This window comes from Prinia subflava, chromosome 1 (genome assembly GCF_021018805.1).
Source record: "Prinia subflava isolate CZ2003 ecotype Zambia chromosome 1, Cam_Psub_1.2, whole genome shotgun sequence".
Lineage (NCBI taxonomy): Eukaryota > Metazoa > Chordata > Aves > Passeriformes > Cisticolidae > Prinia > Prinia subflava.
In genome coordinates this window covers 143446299-143461299 of record NC_086247.1, presented here as the reverse complement: position 1 = coordinate 143461299, position 15001 = coordinate 143446299, and the positions used below count along the sequence as shown (strand labels likewise).

Sequence of the window (15001 nt, the reverse complement as noted above, 5' to 3'; positions counted from 1 at the left end):
AGTTCTGAGAAAATACCAAGACAATTATCACAAATCAGTAGCAGCATGTTATATACAGATTTAAAGAGAATCACAGGAATAAAAAGAAAACAGTAGTTATATACCCGCAAATCCTGTCATCTAAAAACCCAGAAACTTGGAGAAAGGTACAGGGTGTTTGAAAGTTGGGTTTGCAGTGGGACTATCAAAGCTCAGTTCTCTCATGACTGTTTCTTCTGCATTCTGATGAAGCTTGGGATGGTTCAAAGATGAGATTGTATCAGACCCAGCCCAGTTATGAAGAAAATATTTAAATGTTGGGTGATACTTGTCTTCTAAGTGAAAAACCCCATCTGCTATTCAGGCTGCAGATGAGGAAGAATAATAATAACACTTGGCATTTACACAGAGCTACAATCTGAAAGCTCATGCATGGAGTAAGACCTTATCCAAACCTGTGCTTGCATCTGCTGTGCTTATGTCAATTGGACTGTGTGGAGAGGTAAAACTCTCTGCAAGAGTGACAAAATCTGTCTTACATTTGCATATGACCAGAGCATTCTGCTCCTGCCAAGCTCCTTAGATGTGAAGCATTTAGTATTATCCCTATTAGACAGGTGGAGAAACTGAGGCAGGCAAGAGCCAAGTATCAAATGGGCTCTCCTGTTTGGGGATGTTTTACTTGTGGGTATCCAACTCAGTGATTGTTCAGATGCATGGAGCATCCTGAGCTCACACACACTTAATTCAAAGCTGTGGGTCATCAGAAGCTTGGAGATCTGAGGCTCTGGGTCCTGGATGGTCACACTGTCCTCACTGGCAGCCCTGCAGAGCTGTGCACCCCTGCCAGCAGCACAGGGGTGAACAGCCCCTTTGACAAGGATCTGCACCCTGGCTGGTGTCTGAAAGGCATGGGAGAGGAACTGGGCCCACACAAGTCAAATTTGCAGCATTCAAATTGTGAATAGAGTTGAAGGTTTGCTGTGAAGTGGTTGTCCAAGGTTTCAGAGGGAATAAGTGTAAAAACCAAGGGCATCCTGCTGCCTTTGTGCTCAGAGCCAACAGTGGAAAAATCAGTTTAAAATGCTGCATTTCTTTGAGATCCAAATTTTATGTCACAGATTTAGGCAGTTTACAGGATGATTTTTGCATAGAGGTTAGGAACCTTTCTTGGTGGATGATTATGGATGCTCTGAGACCTGCTGTCATGCTGTGTGCCTGGGGTATTTTCATTTCTGCTCACTATTTTCCATTATTCAGTGGTGAATTCTGCACTGATTGTGTGAGGGAAAACAAAGGTCTATTTTGGATCAGACAGGTGGCCCACTAACACCTCAAATCAGTAATAACCAACAGCAATAAACAATAAAAAGCAGAATCTTGGTGGGGGTGGCATTATAATTTGGGCAGGTACATCCTTGGGAAGGGATCATGAAAAAGCAGTTTTCTAAAGTTGAGATCAGTGCATCAGACACATTTCTACTTATGCATTTCCAATACAGGATTAAAAGCAAATATTCCCATGGAGGTTGTTATTAAATCTCAAACTGCTTCAATTCTCTCTGCTCAGAAGTCCTGCCTTGCCTTCTCTCCAGTTGGTGTGGTCCAGTCGAGTAGAAAAGGAGTGATTTACACAGTTAGTAGGAACTGATCTTGCTCTGGGGGTTTCTTCACCCAGGTGCCCAGGCCAGCTCTCTGAAATGCTTTAAACAGCTGCTGCTTAACAGACTGGTAGGTCTGAGCCACCAGCTTTGCCTCGCTGTACACTGATGGCATCTCTCCACGGCTTGGTGCTCGTGTGCTCAGCTGCAGAACAGAAATCAGGGAAGGGGAAAAAAATAATAAAAAACCCAACCTTTGAGCCAAAAGAAACAGGAGGCTTCAGTAGCCGTATAATCTTCCTGTCTACATTTCATAAGCAATCATTGTGCTTTGTGTGTTTGCTTTTGGTTTAACAACCACAAATCCAGGGAAGCAATAAATGCTGGTTTTGAGCTATTGTGAGGAGGAAAGGGGTGAAGAGCTCTGCCTTGGAGTGGGCACCGGCAGTACCAAGTCTTAGTGTGTTCTACAAAGGCAGAATGCTACTTCTCAGTTAAAATGATTTTATCATCTTAAAACTGAAATAAAAATCCTTTCTGGAGATCTTTAAAGCATGTGCTCCATTAAAGAAAGTTTAGCCTGGCAGCTCAGTGCTTCCAAGTAATACCCAGACACAGAAGAAGAAGAATTGCCTTCCACACTCTCCCATTTCTCCTCTGTAGTCCTTTATTGTTGGGAATGCTGTGAAACATGTCCAGGACAGGCAGAAATCAGACACCAGGGTTTGTGCTGGTGTGGGAAATCTGAGTGCTCTGTTGGAACACTGGAGCCACCCACGAGGAGCTGCCTTGAGCAGTGTCACATGCCCAGTGCCCCTGGAAGGACATGCAGGAGGGAGCACCCTCTGCTCTGCACAAGGACTAAACAAACTCCTCTGACCTGCCCAAGTCTCTGCCATGCCAAACCTGTAGGGAAAGGCACCCTCAAGGTGAGCCAGATGAGCAAACAGCTCTTTTCCTTGTTTCTACACAGGAGGGATGCTGAGAGGCAGATTAAAGGAGAGGGTGAGCATGCAGCCTGCAATGAGCTGCTCCTGGCTGTGTGTGCCAGCACCCCATGGGGCTGTGCTGGCTGGAGCTGGCCCAGTCAGCAAGGGAGGGTGACATTGCCAGCCTGGGTGTCAGTGGGTCACAAGCTGGCCTGGCAGCAGTGGCTTCTCTTGGGCTGCTTCTTTGTTCCCTTTGTTCCCCAGAGGCAGAGAGTGATATTATCAAATCCTTCATTTTGTCAAGGGCAAAGTGCCCTGCTGAGCCACAAGTTACTCTCTCCTGCTCACTGCAACCTCATCCCTGATGTGAGCCAGAAGCAATCCAGCTCTCCCAGCCATACTTCCAGCCATGGCCCCATTTTGTTCCTGAGGACCCCTCCATTCTCGGTGTGGCAGGAGTACTTCTTGCCTCTCTTTCTACCTGCTGTCTAGGAAATGGGCTGGGACCTGTGTTACCACACTGTCACCAAGCCCTCAGCACAAAGCCCAGTTGGCCTCTTCTGCTCCCCACAAGGCTCAGGGTTGCTGCTAGGACAGACCATGCCACTGCCTGGAATGGGCTGAGTCCCACCAGGACCCTGTGGTGTCCTGCAGAGCAGAACAATCCCTTGGGGCTTGTGCTCAAACCTGCCCACGCTGCAGGCTCCTTTGCCTTTGCTAACAACTGTGTTGGTGGAACTGTCTCCAGACTTCCCTCCCCACCATCACTCTGTCTTGTTTGTCTGCACGCATTTCCCAACAGGAAAGGGTTTTTGGCTCTTACTGGTTTTTCTCAGACCCACCTTGCCGTGCAGCCTGGCCCAGCGTGTGAAGAACACGTGCTTGCAGAGCCGCGAGGGGCTGCCGCAGCTCCGCTTCCCCGTGCTGGCGTTGAGCACCTCCAGCTCCGAGCTGCCCACGACCCAGTTCACGCTGAAGCCCGGGGACTTCCCAGGCTGCCGGGCATCAGCGTGGCTCACCCCTGCAGGAGAGAGGGACCACGTAAGAGAGGGACACGACCCCGGTAAGAGAGGGACACAACCTTGGTAAGAGAGGGACATGACCCCTGTAAGAGAGGGACCCTGGTAAGAGAGGGACACAACCCTGGTAAGAGAGGGACACAACCCTGGTAAGAGAGGGACCACGTAAGAGAGGGACACGACCACGGTGAGCTCCAGTGCTCACTCGCAGGCTGCACCCTTGGAGGGTGGTTGTGCCACAGGAGACACCTGTGGGCCCAATTTTCTGAAGCCTGAGAATTGCTGGCTTTCACAAGTTTTCAGCAGTTTCTTCTTTCTCAGGCAGTTTTGTGCAAACACTTTTTTCTTCCCATAGCATTTCTGGGTAAACGATATTCCTTTCCCATAACAACCTCTCTCCCAGGCGTTGTTTGTGTTAATTAACCAATGGAGAGAGGTGTGCAACCTGTGGGCCAATGGTATGTCCTTTAGCACAGCAGACTATAAAAAGACAGAAAAGAATTGCAATAAAGCTTTTACCTTCTGATCTTTTCTACCTGCTGGAGTCAAGCATTTTTATTTTTGTGTCTAATTGTGGCAGACACCTTCAGTGAACTGCTGCCATCGTGCACTGCATGTGCTCTTGTCAACATTGGTTCAATTTTACCAGACCAAGTACCTTGGACAGACATAACTTAGCAATTCCTACAGATTTTTCCCACCTTGCAGGTGTGAAAAACACGGTTCACCTTTGTTAAAATTTTAATAATAAAAATAAGACAATAAGAGACACTAAAAAAAGCAAAAGTGACAGATGTCTGAGTGCCTGGCCTTTCCACTCCAAGGCACATCTTGCTAACAAATGGTCTTCTCCTTAAAACAATAGGTTATTGCATATTCATACATTTCATGCATGATTCAAACATTCCTTTCAACTTTAGGTGTTTGTGTTTAATTTCAACTGTTCTCTCCCACCATTCTATCTTGCAAATAAATCTTCTTGTGGCTCCACAAAGTCACAAACCCTTTGATAACGGCGGCAATAAATTCTTTCTTTTGGAGTCGTTGGTGTCCTTGCTGTTGTCTCTATCCAGATAGGACGATGTAAGGAATTTCTTAATTGTCTCTCTTTTCCTTGGGCTAGTTATAAAAAGCATTTTACATTACATAGTTTCTAATCTAATATTATGCTATAGTCTAAAAACTGTATTTATCACACTACTAAAATAGACTACAGTAATACAACATAACTTTCTAACATAACACATATAGTATTCATTTTAATATCTGCAAAAAGGCAGTCATATAATATGTATTTGTAACACAGGCAAACCTTCCATTAGCCTAAGGAAAGCCTTTGGATTGGAGTGTGAGCTGTTGACAGCAGAGTGATGGTTGCTGAGTGAAATCTTTCACAAAGGCTTTAATGGGATAATGGGTTTTTAAAAGGAGCTAAGCAGAACAGTGCTTTGGCCATGAGCTCCTTCAGGTGAGCTTCCCACAGTCCAGCATATTTACCTGCTGTTAACTCCTGGGGCCTTTGCTGTGAGGGGATGTCCAGACCCCAGGGGATAAGAAAATACAAAACAATACACTTCATCATCACAGAGAGATTATTAGATCCAAGTTAATAATGACTTTGTAGACATCACAGACCTACACAGAACACTCTTGGTCCCTACCTTGTGTCTGCCTGTGAGATTCCAACCCTGTACTGGAGCACCAATTTTTTCAACAGCTACTTAGTGTCCTAATGGCCACATTTGGGACATCTTTAACTGGAATGCATCATATGCAATTTTAGAGAGCTGCAATAAGGATATTTGCAGTCACCTGGGATGGCTGCATGACCTTAGTGTCATTCACATGGCCAGTTTTGGGCACCTGAGCCATGTAATGAGCCAGTGCCTAAATGGGTGAGATCTCCCTTGGCTCTAGATGCAGACCAGGGCTACAAGGTCAGGTGTGGGTGTGCACATGAGTTATTTTTAATCAGGTAAATTTCTGTCTCTTTGTAACTATTTAATGTAGCTCAACCTTTCCATGACTCCTGTTGCTTTTTCATTTCTTGTACCTGAAATGGGAGAAGGATTAGTCTTTGCAGGAACATAAGAGGAATAAAGAAAGTGGTCAGCTTATTTTCCAGCACAGTACAAATGCAAACAAGCGAGCTCTGCCTTGCCCTGCTCATTAGTGCTTTTGCAGTGAAGAATCAACACTGGGAGCTTCCAAGGCTGGAAAACACAGAGTGACCCGAAGCAGTTTGAATATTTTTGAAAACATGGACCTTGGATAATGTGTCTGGATCCAGTTGTTGTGTCCCTCTCTGCTAATTTTCTGTGTGGGTCACTAGCCTGCAGACCTGGAGAGCAAAAGCTGCTGTGGTGAGCAGCAGGTGGGGACAATGCTGGTGGCAGGAGCTGCCTGGCACAGCCACCCCAGCACAGCCAGTGCCAGGACTGGCTCTGTGTGTCCAAATGGCAGCTCCTGCCTGCAGCAGCTCCAGAGACAGCTCACGGTCTGCACTGCTCTCATTGCTGCTGGGTGGAGGGCAGCAGAGAAAGCTCCTTTGCATTTTCTGCTGAGAGGGTTTTAAAGAACTTTTGCAGAAAGAGAGAAGTTCTGATATGGGCTGTTCAGAGAGAAGGAGATTAAAGAAAGATATCAAAGCCCCTCCTTTCCAAAGGGCCCTTCTTGCCCAGGATCTCATTTTCAAAACAGATGCACACCATGAGCATCTGTTGGTCTGAGGCAGAGTGGGAGGAGATGGGAGCTGGTGGGAATGCTGCATCCACCACTGAATGTGTTGAGCTTGGAAAGCTCCTGAGAGACACTTCGGGAGAAGTGGAGGGTTATGAAGGGTGTGTCTGGCCGGGATGCTGCCTCTGCAGGCAGCTGCTGCATCCTGCCTGCAGCCTCAGCATCATGAGAAGCAATGCCACTGAGGGACCTGCCCCCTCTCTGCCCGTCCCCTCTGCTCTGGGAAGGAGCTGCTAGAGCCAAATGGAACTTAGCACACACACAGAGAGAAAGGTGGCCATTGAAGGGAAAAAATATATGGCAAACTCACTTTGTGTCAGTGACAAAGCTGGAACTGCAGAAATCATCTCAGTCACTGGGACTGCGCTCGCTACCATGAGTAGAAGAGAATTACAGCTAAGTCATAACCTCACCCCGGATTTGTAAACACATTCATGTCGTATTAATACCTCTTTCAATTTTTTTCCCCCTAGAGATAACAGATCAGTCTGCATCTAAAACTCCAGTTCATCTAGGCAACAGGATTTAAACGGAGAGCTTGAAAATCAGATAGCTCTGCAGCGCTGCTTGAGCGTCTCTGCACAGAACAAGATGCAAACAGATCCAAATCAGCTGTTTGACACTGTGCACCACTCTCTGTCAAGATAGCACCCAAAAGCTTAGAGGATTGAGTACCAAAAATCATGATAGCAAACACCCTGCCATGCAAAGTTGCCACAGGACACTAAATAAATGAAAATGTGAAATCTGTGACTAAAGGAAGAGAAGGAAAGGCTACACAGATGGGAGAGCAGGTTGTGGGTGCCCATCAGATGGGGGCTGTGAGAATAGCCCAGGCTGGTCCCAGTGCCTGGAAAACCCTCTGGGCTCCTTTGGCTTTCATGCTTTCTCTTCCCAGATATCATATATAAGTAAATGTATTTAGGCAAATAGAAGATATTCTTACATCATTTTCTGAACGCAAAAGAAGAGGTTTTACAGAAAAAACCCCATGAGAGTCATAACAGACAAATATAGTGCATGGATGTATTCTCTGATTGTTGATATTTTTATTGTTTTAAAAATTTTCTTTCATATTTTTGACAAATAGTTGTTTTGATTTGTTTAGAAAGTAACACTCAAATAATCTAGGTTATTTTCTCTCCTCTAGATAAAACATCCTTCTTAAAACCCACACAACAAAAAGTACAGAAGAAGACAGTAGGATTTGAAAGAAAAAGAAAAGTCTTTGCACAAATAATATGAATTGAATACTGTGGGATGTATACTGAAATCTCTCTCTCTCCCTCTCCTCTCCTCTCTCCCAGCAAAACCTCGTAACCCATCAGGATACCCTTTAAAATAGCCTCATCCTTAAGAGAATGGGATATAAAAAAAGCATTTCTTCTAAAAATTACACCCAAGAGTAATCTCCGTGGAAGAGCGGAGTTCCATCTGGCTGGGACAGGTAGAAAACTGAGTAGAAAACCTCACAGATTGTTTTTCAGTGGCGCCAAGGAGTTAATCTCAGTATACCTCATCACACACCATGACTCTCCTCTCCCTTGGAATGTTTGTACTGCTATGATCAAGTGGCAAAATAATTGACACCCTTATAATTTAATGATTCCTGCAGTCCTGCGCTGGTCTGATGTCCAAGACGTGTGGGAGGTGGAGTTGCCTGGCTGAGATTGTTTAGGTCTGGTCTCTAATGCATCATGAGAAGCTTTTTCTAGGTGCCCATCTCCTTAGTCACTGGGTATGCTCCTGGCAGGCTTTCTCAGGGAAAAGAATTGCAGCACGAGCCTCAGCAATATAAGTTTTAATCAGCACTGCCTCCCTGGGATTTGTGGGGGGAGGGAAGATTACAAACAATGGCATTAGAGACAAAAACAATGCAGAGAGAGAGAGATTCCTCCCACCGCTTCTCCTGGGCTGAGGAAAACCCACAGACACAACCCAAAAGTGAAGCAAATGCTTTTCCAAACAGAAACCTCTGGGAAGACTAAGACAGCACTGAAACATGCAGATATTTAAAGTGACACAAAGCCTCCCCTGATGCATTTCTTATTCCCTTGAAATGTCTGGCAACAGCTCTTGGACATTCATACACACACACACTCTGGCCAAGTATGACCCATTGCTTTTACTCTGCAAGGCCAACCAGCAAAGCAATAGCTGTTCTGTGCTGAAAACTCTTATAAAATCCCTTTTTGTCTTTTCAATCCTTCAACAGCTGAAGCTGATATACATCCTGCAGACACAGGAAAATTGTGTGTGCCTTTGATCTTAATGTATGGGTGCACTTACAGCGTGCTAGGGCTGGCACAGGATATGTGCTTTCCCAGTGGGAGATGCAGTGCCTTTGGCAGCCAGGGCTGTGTTGTCAAAATTGGGAAGTGGGGAGATATCTCCTGGCCTGCTGTGAGTTCTTTCCTCCCTACCACAATGTCATGTGGGAAGAAAGAGGAGGCTGAGCCATGCCCATGCTGGACCAGGCAGGAGGGACAGGTGGGGACATAAACTGGAGGGAGAGTGTGGATCACAGCTTCCTGCTCACTTGCATTGCTGTCTTTGTCCAGCTGCACTGAAGAGTTAAAAAATGGAGATAATCTGTTCAGAAAAGGATAAGCCTTTTGACCTGTTCACCTTACAACACACACATGCACATTACACTTGCCAGATGTACTAAACCACACAGAACCTGAGAATTTCCCCAGTGGCTAAACTATCACTTCTGTCTCAGCCAAACAAATTTTGTCACAAGGATGTATTAAAAAAAAAAGTCCATGAAATAGACAAGGCATGAACCAGCACTCTTCTGACTGAGGAATTTAGAGGACTTTGAAAGGCAACAGGCTACTCCACTAAAGTGTTCTGACCTCCCGGCTCTGTGACACCGACATCATATTGATGTCTCACGGAATCCTCCCAAAGAACAATTATCAAAGATTAAAATAAGGACCTAATCCAGTGCAGAACAAGTGTCCCTTAGCATTCACATGCCTCATGAAGACTTGAAGACAATTAAATCTAAAATTTACTGAAAGCTTCCTTCTGGTTTTTAGAAATATTTTACTCAGTCATACTTTTTTTCCACTCTGAGTGTTCAATGTACAGTGGTTGTTTTCCCAGTCAGCTTGTATCCACTAATGATCCTTCTCTGTGGCCGCTGCTAATGAAAGAGGAACTGGATTTAAACACACTGGTTTCTTCATTTACAAATCCATATTCTTCAGGAAAAAAAAAGGTGTAAGTTAATGGTCTACTTACAAACAGAATGCATTCCTGTTGGTAAGCAGCATGGCCAGAGGTGGGGAGGGGATTATTTTTCTTGCAGGCAGTGTTTGCTTACCACTGAGGAGCAGCTGATTGCGCCGGTACGAAGCTGGCAGCTGCCCAATGTCCTCTATCCTATGGCTCATGACCCGGGAAAGGTGGCCAGTGTGGCAGAGGCTTCCCACAATGATGCTGTGCAAGTACATGGGCTCGATGAAGGAGCTGAGGAGAGCTCCTTGGAGCCCAAGGATGTTCCACCTGAAAAAAAAATTCAGGAGCAATAAGACACAGGGGTGGAGGAATGGCCATACTGGAGCTACCCTGGGAAAGTCAGCAAATGGCAGCACATGGGTTAGAGGGATGAGGGATGAAACTACTCCTGTCCCTGTCCTATGATACAGAAAGCACTGTTGGGTCATTATACAGCCATGGGCTGATTACCCTTCCAGGAGGATTTGAGATTACTGTGGTTCTATTCACTTAAGGGATGTATTTTCCATCTTGTATTGCTGCAAACAGAGGCTTCTTATCAAGAGATGTTCTTTCTAAAAGCATTTTGTGTTGGATGTTCATTTTGCAGAATTTTTTTTCCTGCATCTATAGTGTTTCACTTGCAATGTAGAGCTAGAATGAGAGCTTTTGTTATTCTACTTTTATTTGCTGCTTGTCATACATAAGTACCATCCCCATATCATACAGCCAAGCTAACACATGACTTAGGTGGCCAAAATTCTCCCAAAACCTTTGGATGTCTCATAGGCTGATATTTCTTTGCACAAATGACCATGAAGATATGAAGACATCCACGAGAATTAAATGCTGGTCCTGAATAGGAAAAAGAGAAGACTTAGGCTTTTAGGAAATTTATTTGTAATTGATAGCTTGACCTTCTCTAAAGTGTTCAGAGTGATGGACACCTCTCCACCTCTCCCCCTGTTGCTGCCTCAAAGGTGGAGCAGAGTGATAGAAGAAACCTTGGGACCCTCCAGCTGTTGGTGACTGAGACCTCCATGGTACCACTGGTGGAGTGGTTGCCAGAACGGTTCTGCATTCTAATAGCCTATGAATTTTTCCATCAAGCTAGGCACAAATATGACACCATGCTTGCCTCTACATTCTTCAGGGGACAGCTAATTGGTTAATGAGTGGAAAAATTAAAAAGGGGAAAGAAGTCATGATGCAGTTATCTTCCTGGCAAACCTCTTTAGCTCAGCTCATCTAAGAAGTTGTTTCCCACCACTCAAACACTAACAGGCTCTCTTACACTTGGATAACATTTTTACATAAGTTGAACACTGTCAATCTGTCTGAGTAGTTTTGAGGTCAGGAGTTCAAACTGAAAATGCTTCAGAAAATGTAGTTTGGAGAGCATATTTTAGCTAATTAAAACTCAAAACACCGGCAACATTTGGAATTCGGTAGCTGACTGAAGGAAGGGGTATGAGGTGTCTGCTATATAAGGCATCATCCAGTGGCTGCCATGCTAAATAATGTGTTTAAAGCAGAATTTCCATCAGCAGCAAGCATTATGGTGCTAATTTCTTACATCATTGTTCTTTTCATTAATTAACATTTCTCAACCGTTAGTGCAATTATTGCAGTGCCTCTGTACTGTATGTCTCTTTTCATGATTAATAAGGAGTCATTATATTTCCCTTTCCTGAAGCAGTCAATTAACACGGAATACTTTCCATTAATTACTGAATGTTTAAAACCAGCATGCTGTACCTGGAGAGCAATCTGCTCTAGGAACCTGTGACACCAATTGCTTTTAAAAGTTCTCTTTAAATTTTATTCCAAAAACACAAGCAATTTAGCTGGCTGTATTAATTTGCCTCTGAAGCAGGGCTGTGAATGAGAAACATCTTTTAATCTCATGCAAGAAAAGGCAGCCATCTGGCTGCTGAGGATTTCAGAGTCAGACTCTCCCTGTCTCCCTCTGTAAATGCAGGCCATTAAAGTAATGTGTTCATCTACATAAAACTCAAATGAAATATAAAAGGTAATATTTATATACAAACAATTTAGTCCCACAATTTAAACAGTCATTGGTTTTATGAAACATTTACTTTAGTCGATCAGATTTGTATAACTTCATTTGGGGAAAAAAAGTGTGGTCATTTCTGCAAATAACATCACTTTTAAAGGAAAGAACTAGCTGCCTCTTTGAGTAAATAACTTATCATGATGCAAAATTAATAATGCAAGCTTAAGAAACAGAGCTGAATTCAGCTAACAGTACTATGCCTTCAACCAACATCTAAGGTAAGCAAAAAAATTACACAGATATCTTTGTCCAGATGGAAACCTGTGAGATATCAGTGCTGTTTTCAGCATTTAAAATTTTCTTTAAAAAGCCTTGCATATTTGATTGAAGGAGAGAAGAAAAGCAGCTAAACAGAAAACAACATATGTTCAACAATATTGGGATTTCAGCAATATGCACATCACAAGAAATCATCTGAGTTTTATTTACCAAAATAAGGGATTGTGTTCAGATCATAAATTACAAGGTAATAATGGTTGTTTAATTTAAATGCATTAAAAGGGACCTGCCTTTTCTTTAGAGGTATTTCTCTACCTAATTCTGGGCATACTCATCCTAGTGTGAAAAGGGATTTGAATGTCAATGGAATTACATTATTGCAAATCACAGTATAAGCATGATCAGGTCACTCCCTATGTATTGAAAGAATTCCATAAACATGAATTAATCCTTGCAGTGCTCTGGTAAGGTAAAGTCCCATTTTTGCACCCCGGGGAAGCAGAACAGAAAGGGAGTAAGATCTGGTGAAGTCTGTAAGAGTTTCTGGCTTCTGGATGCAATAGTTGTCCCTTGAGAGAACCCTGTTTTCTTATTCCAAAAGAAGGCACAGGAAGGTGTAGGGGCAGGAACAGGAAGGTTCTGTACCAGCCATGGGGTGGGTTTTGACCCCAAGATGTAAGTTTGACTCTAAGACAAATTGGACAGAGCAACCAGACTGAAAAAAAAAACAAGAGAGAAGAAACCTATCAAAGAATATGGGCACAAGAGCAAGTCCTGCCTGTGTAAAATGTGGTGCCAAAAGAGATTGTCCCAGAACCAGACAGCATCCAAAAGTAGCAAGGACTGAGAAATCAGGAGAGGTGCTGACACTAAGAAGGCAATATTTGGAGGGGACAACTTGCCAGGTCTTTTTGAGCTGGTGTCCCCCATGTGGTGTGAAAAGGGACAAGGGTGATGGCACTGCTGCCTCTACAGGGGCTACTTCGTGGTTCAGCATTGGTTTAGCAGCATCCAGTCAGAGAAATGGGATGAAGGAGCAAAGAAGGAGCTTTGCTTTCAGATCTAGCCAGATCTGTCAGCGTGTTTAGACTGTTGTTTCTCTCTGGAAAGCAGCCCTGAGCATGTGTGTGAGTCCCACTAACTCAGCACAAGTCCTAGGAAAGGAGGGATCCTGCACTGACCTGGCCAAACCAGACCCTTGCAATGCTGCTGTTGTCCTTCAGGGCACAGGAAAAGCACATTAATGTTGTAACTGAAAATTCTCAGTTTCTCATTCTGCTGCTGCTCTGTGGATGAAAAGGCCTACCTTGGAGGGCAGCCAGTTCAGTATTGTGCAGAAACAATAGATTTTACAGACAAATATTTGGGGGAAGGTCTTTTTTATCCTGTGTGTTGTTCATCCCTTGACCAACACACATGGCTAATGCACTGACTTGGTCCTTTGATATATGAACATCTATGGAATTATTTGTAGGTAGATGGTAGGGAAAGATCCATTTGAGCAACAGTGAAGCTATCAATAAGGGTGTTATTTTTGAAGAAGCTATTTCTCTGCAGTCTAATTTAGGTCCATGAAAGTAGCTGTGTTCCCATCTGTAACAAAGGGCTCTCTTCAAATGTAGCTTTTCAAAATAAAATTATTATTCAAAGCAATGCAGTGTTACATTTTGGCTTCTCAATATATCAAAGTGACTTGTCTCGCTGTGAGGAAATATGCTGGATCATTCTGAATTTTCCTAATTGTGCAAGATTTTAAGGGCTGTTTTCAAGGACACGCATCTCTCTAATAACTCATATGCTATACGCTCTGTAATAACCCTTCCAATAAAGTGAAAATCAACCCACTGCTCCCTTAGTCACAGATCTTATTTAAAAATCCCCAAATCTTCAGCAGGCAGGATAAATAAAACAGAATGTCTCCCCTTTTCACTCAAATATGGGAGCTTTTGGAGCTTTAAATGGAAGGAAAGTATACCCTTCCTTTTGTTCAAACAGCAGATATTACTGCACTGTTTACAAAGACAAAATCCGGCGTCCAGTTTTCAATATAGATAATCCTTAAACAAATATATTTTTGCCTGTTTGTCAATCACAGAACTGCCAGTGACGAGCTGGGAGGCATCCCAGAGCAGGCAGCCTTTCTTTAATTAAATGCCATGCTCTCCCAGCTCTGGACATGAGGCGGGCAGGGCGTGACCCCCCTGCAGAGCCCCCCCTGTTCCCAAGCTCCTGAGAGCTTGGGACCAGGGCAAGGTGTGCAGGGAAATGTGTCCCCCTGTCATAACCACACCACAGCCTCCACACCAGCTGTTTGTGGCCCCCCTGCTTGGATCAACAGAAAAAGAATGATGAAAATACTGAGGAAGGGGTTTGGAGGCAAACCCATGGGGATGTAGAGGGCTGCAGCCTCGCTCAGCTCCTGCCCATTGCTGAGATGTGACAGCTGGAGCCCCTTTGCTGGTGTTCCTAGCATTGATTTGGACATGGTTAGACTTGGAGGCCAACTTTTGAAGCCCTTTGTGACTGAGATGTGGAGAAATTTGCCTGATGCCTCAAAGCGTCTCAGGGCACTGTGTCCACATGCCATGGGTGCTCAGAGACTGAAGTGTCTCCTTGGGACCTTTGGAAACCTTGCCCATTAAAAAGCATTGCTGATGAATTTCAAATCTTATTTTGATAAGGCTTTTTCTAAAAGACTTTTGTTTTTTTTATTAAGAGCTTTAAGTCTTACCCACTTGGTGTGTTAACCTCCTGTAGCAGAGTTTCTATTACCAATATTTCCAGCTATGCTTCACACAACATAAATTGTTATTCAGGGTGGCATGTGCTCAGCAGGACACCTGTGGTGCTCCTATTTATACGACCATTTAGCTATTATTGGTTTGGAAACTGGAACTAGTGCATTAGTTTTTGATCTGTATTGTAACAGTGGGTGGTTTATATATGTCTTCTGGAACATACCTTGTGGTGAAAGATTGAAATTGAACTCTCAGTCACACAGAAAGGGGTTAAGAGAGAGAATTACAAACGGTGTGCACAAATCATCTCTAATTGAAGATCTAGCTGTGTTAATTGATTTTCATTTGCATTAATATGTAGCCTTTGAAGTAGCTTTTCTTAAGAGTTACCTTGTCAGGCTCAGCCTTCTGTTAACAATGGCTCTGGTCGACAGGCTAACACTAAAATAGATCTAAGAATGCCAATTTCTAA

At 43.9% G+C, this 15001-nt stretch overlaps 1 protein-coding gene across 1 annotated transcript in view; it reads right to left on the bottom strand.

The window, feature by feature from the left end:
- Window positions 1-1357: 1357 nt before the first annotated feature.
- The window catches only part of ADARB2 (adenosine deaminase RNA specific B2 (inactive)), a 306546-nt gene continuing 292902 nt past the window's right edge, over window positions 1358-15001 (bottom strand). Inside the window, exons 8-10 of the mRNA XM_063415450.1 lie at window positions 9602-9783; window positions 3352-3530; window positions 1358-1785 (exon numbers count right to left, since the gene is read on the bottom strand). Of these exons, the coding sequence (XP_063271520.1) occupies window positions 1609-1785; window positions 3352-3530; window positions 9602-9783 (538 nt within the window). The 3' untranslated portion in view covers window positions 1358-1608. The remainder of the gene's footprint in view (window positions 1786-3351; window positions 3531-9601; window positions 9784-15001) is intronic.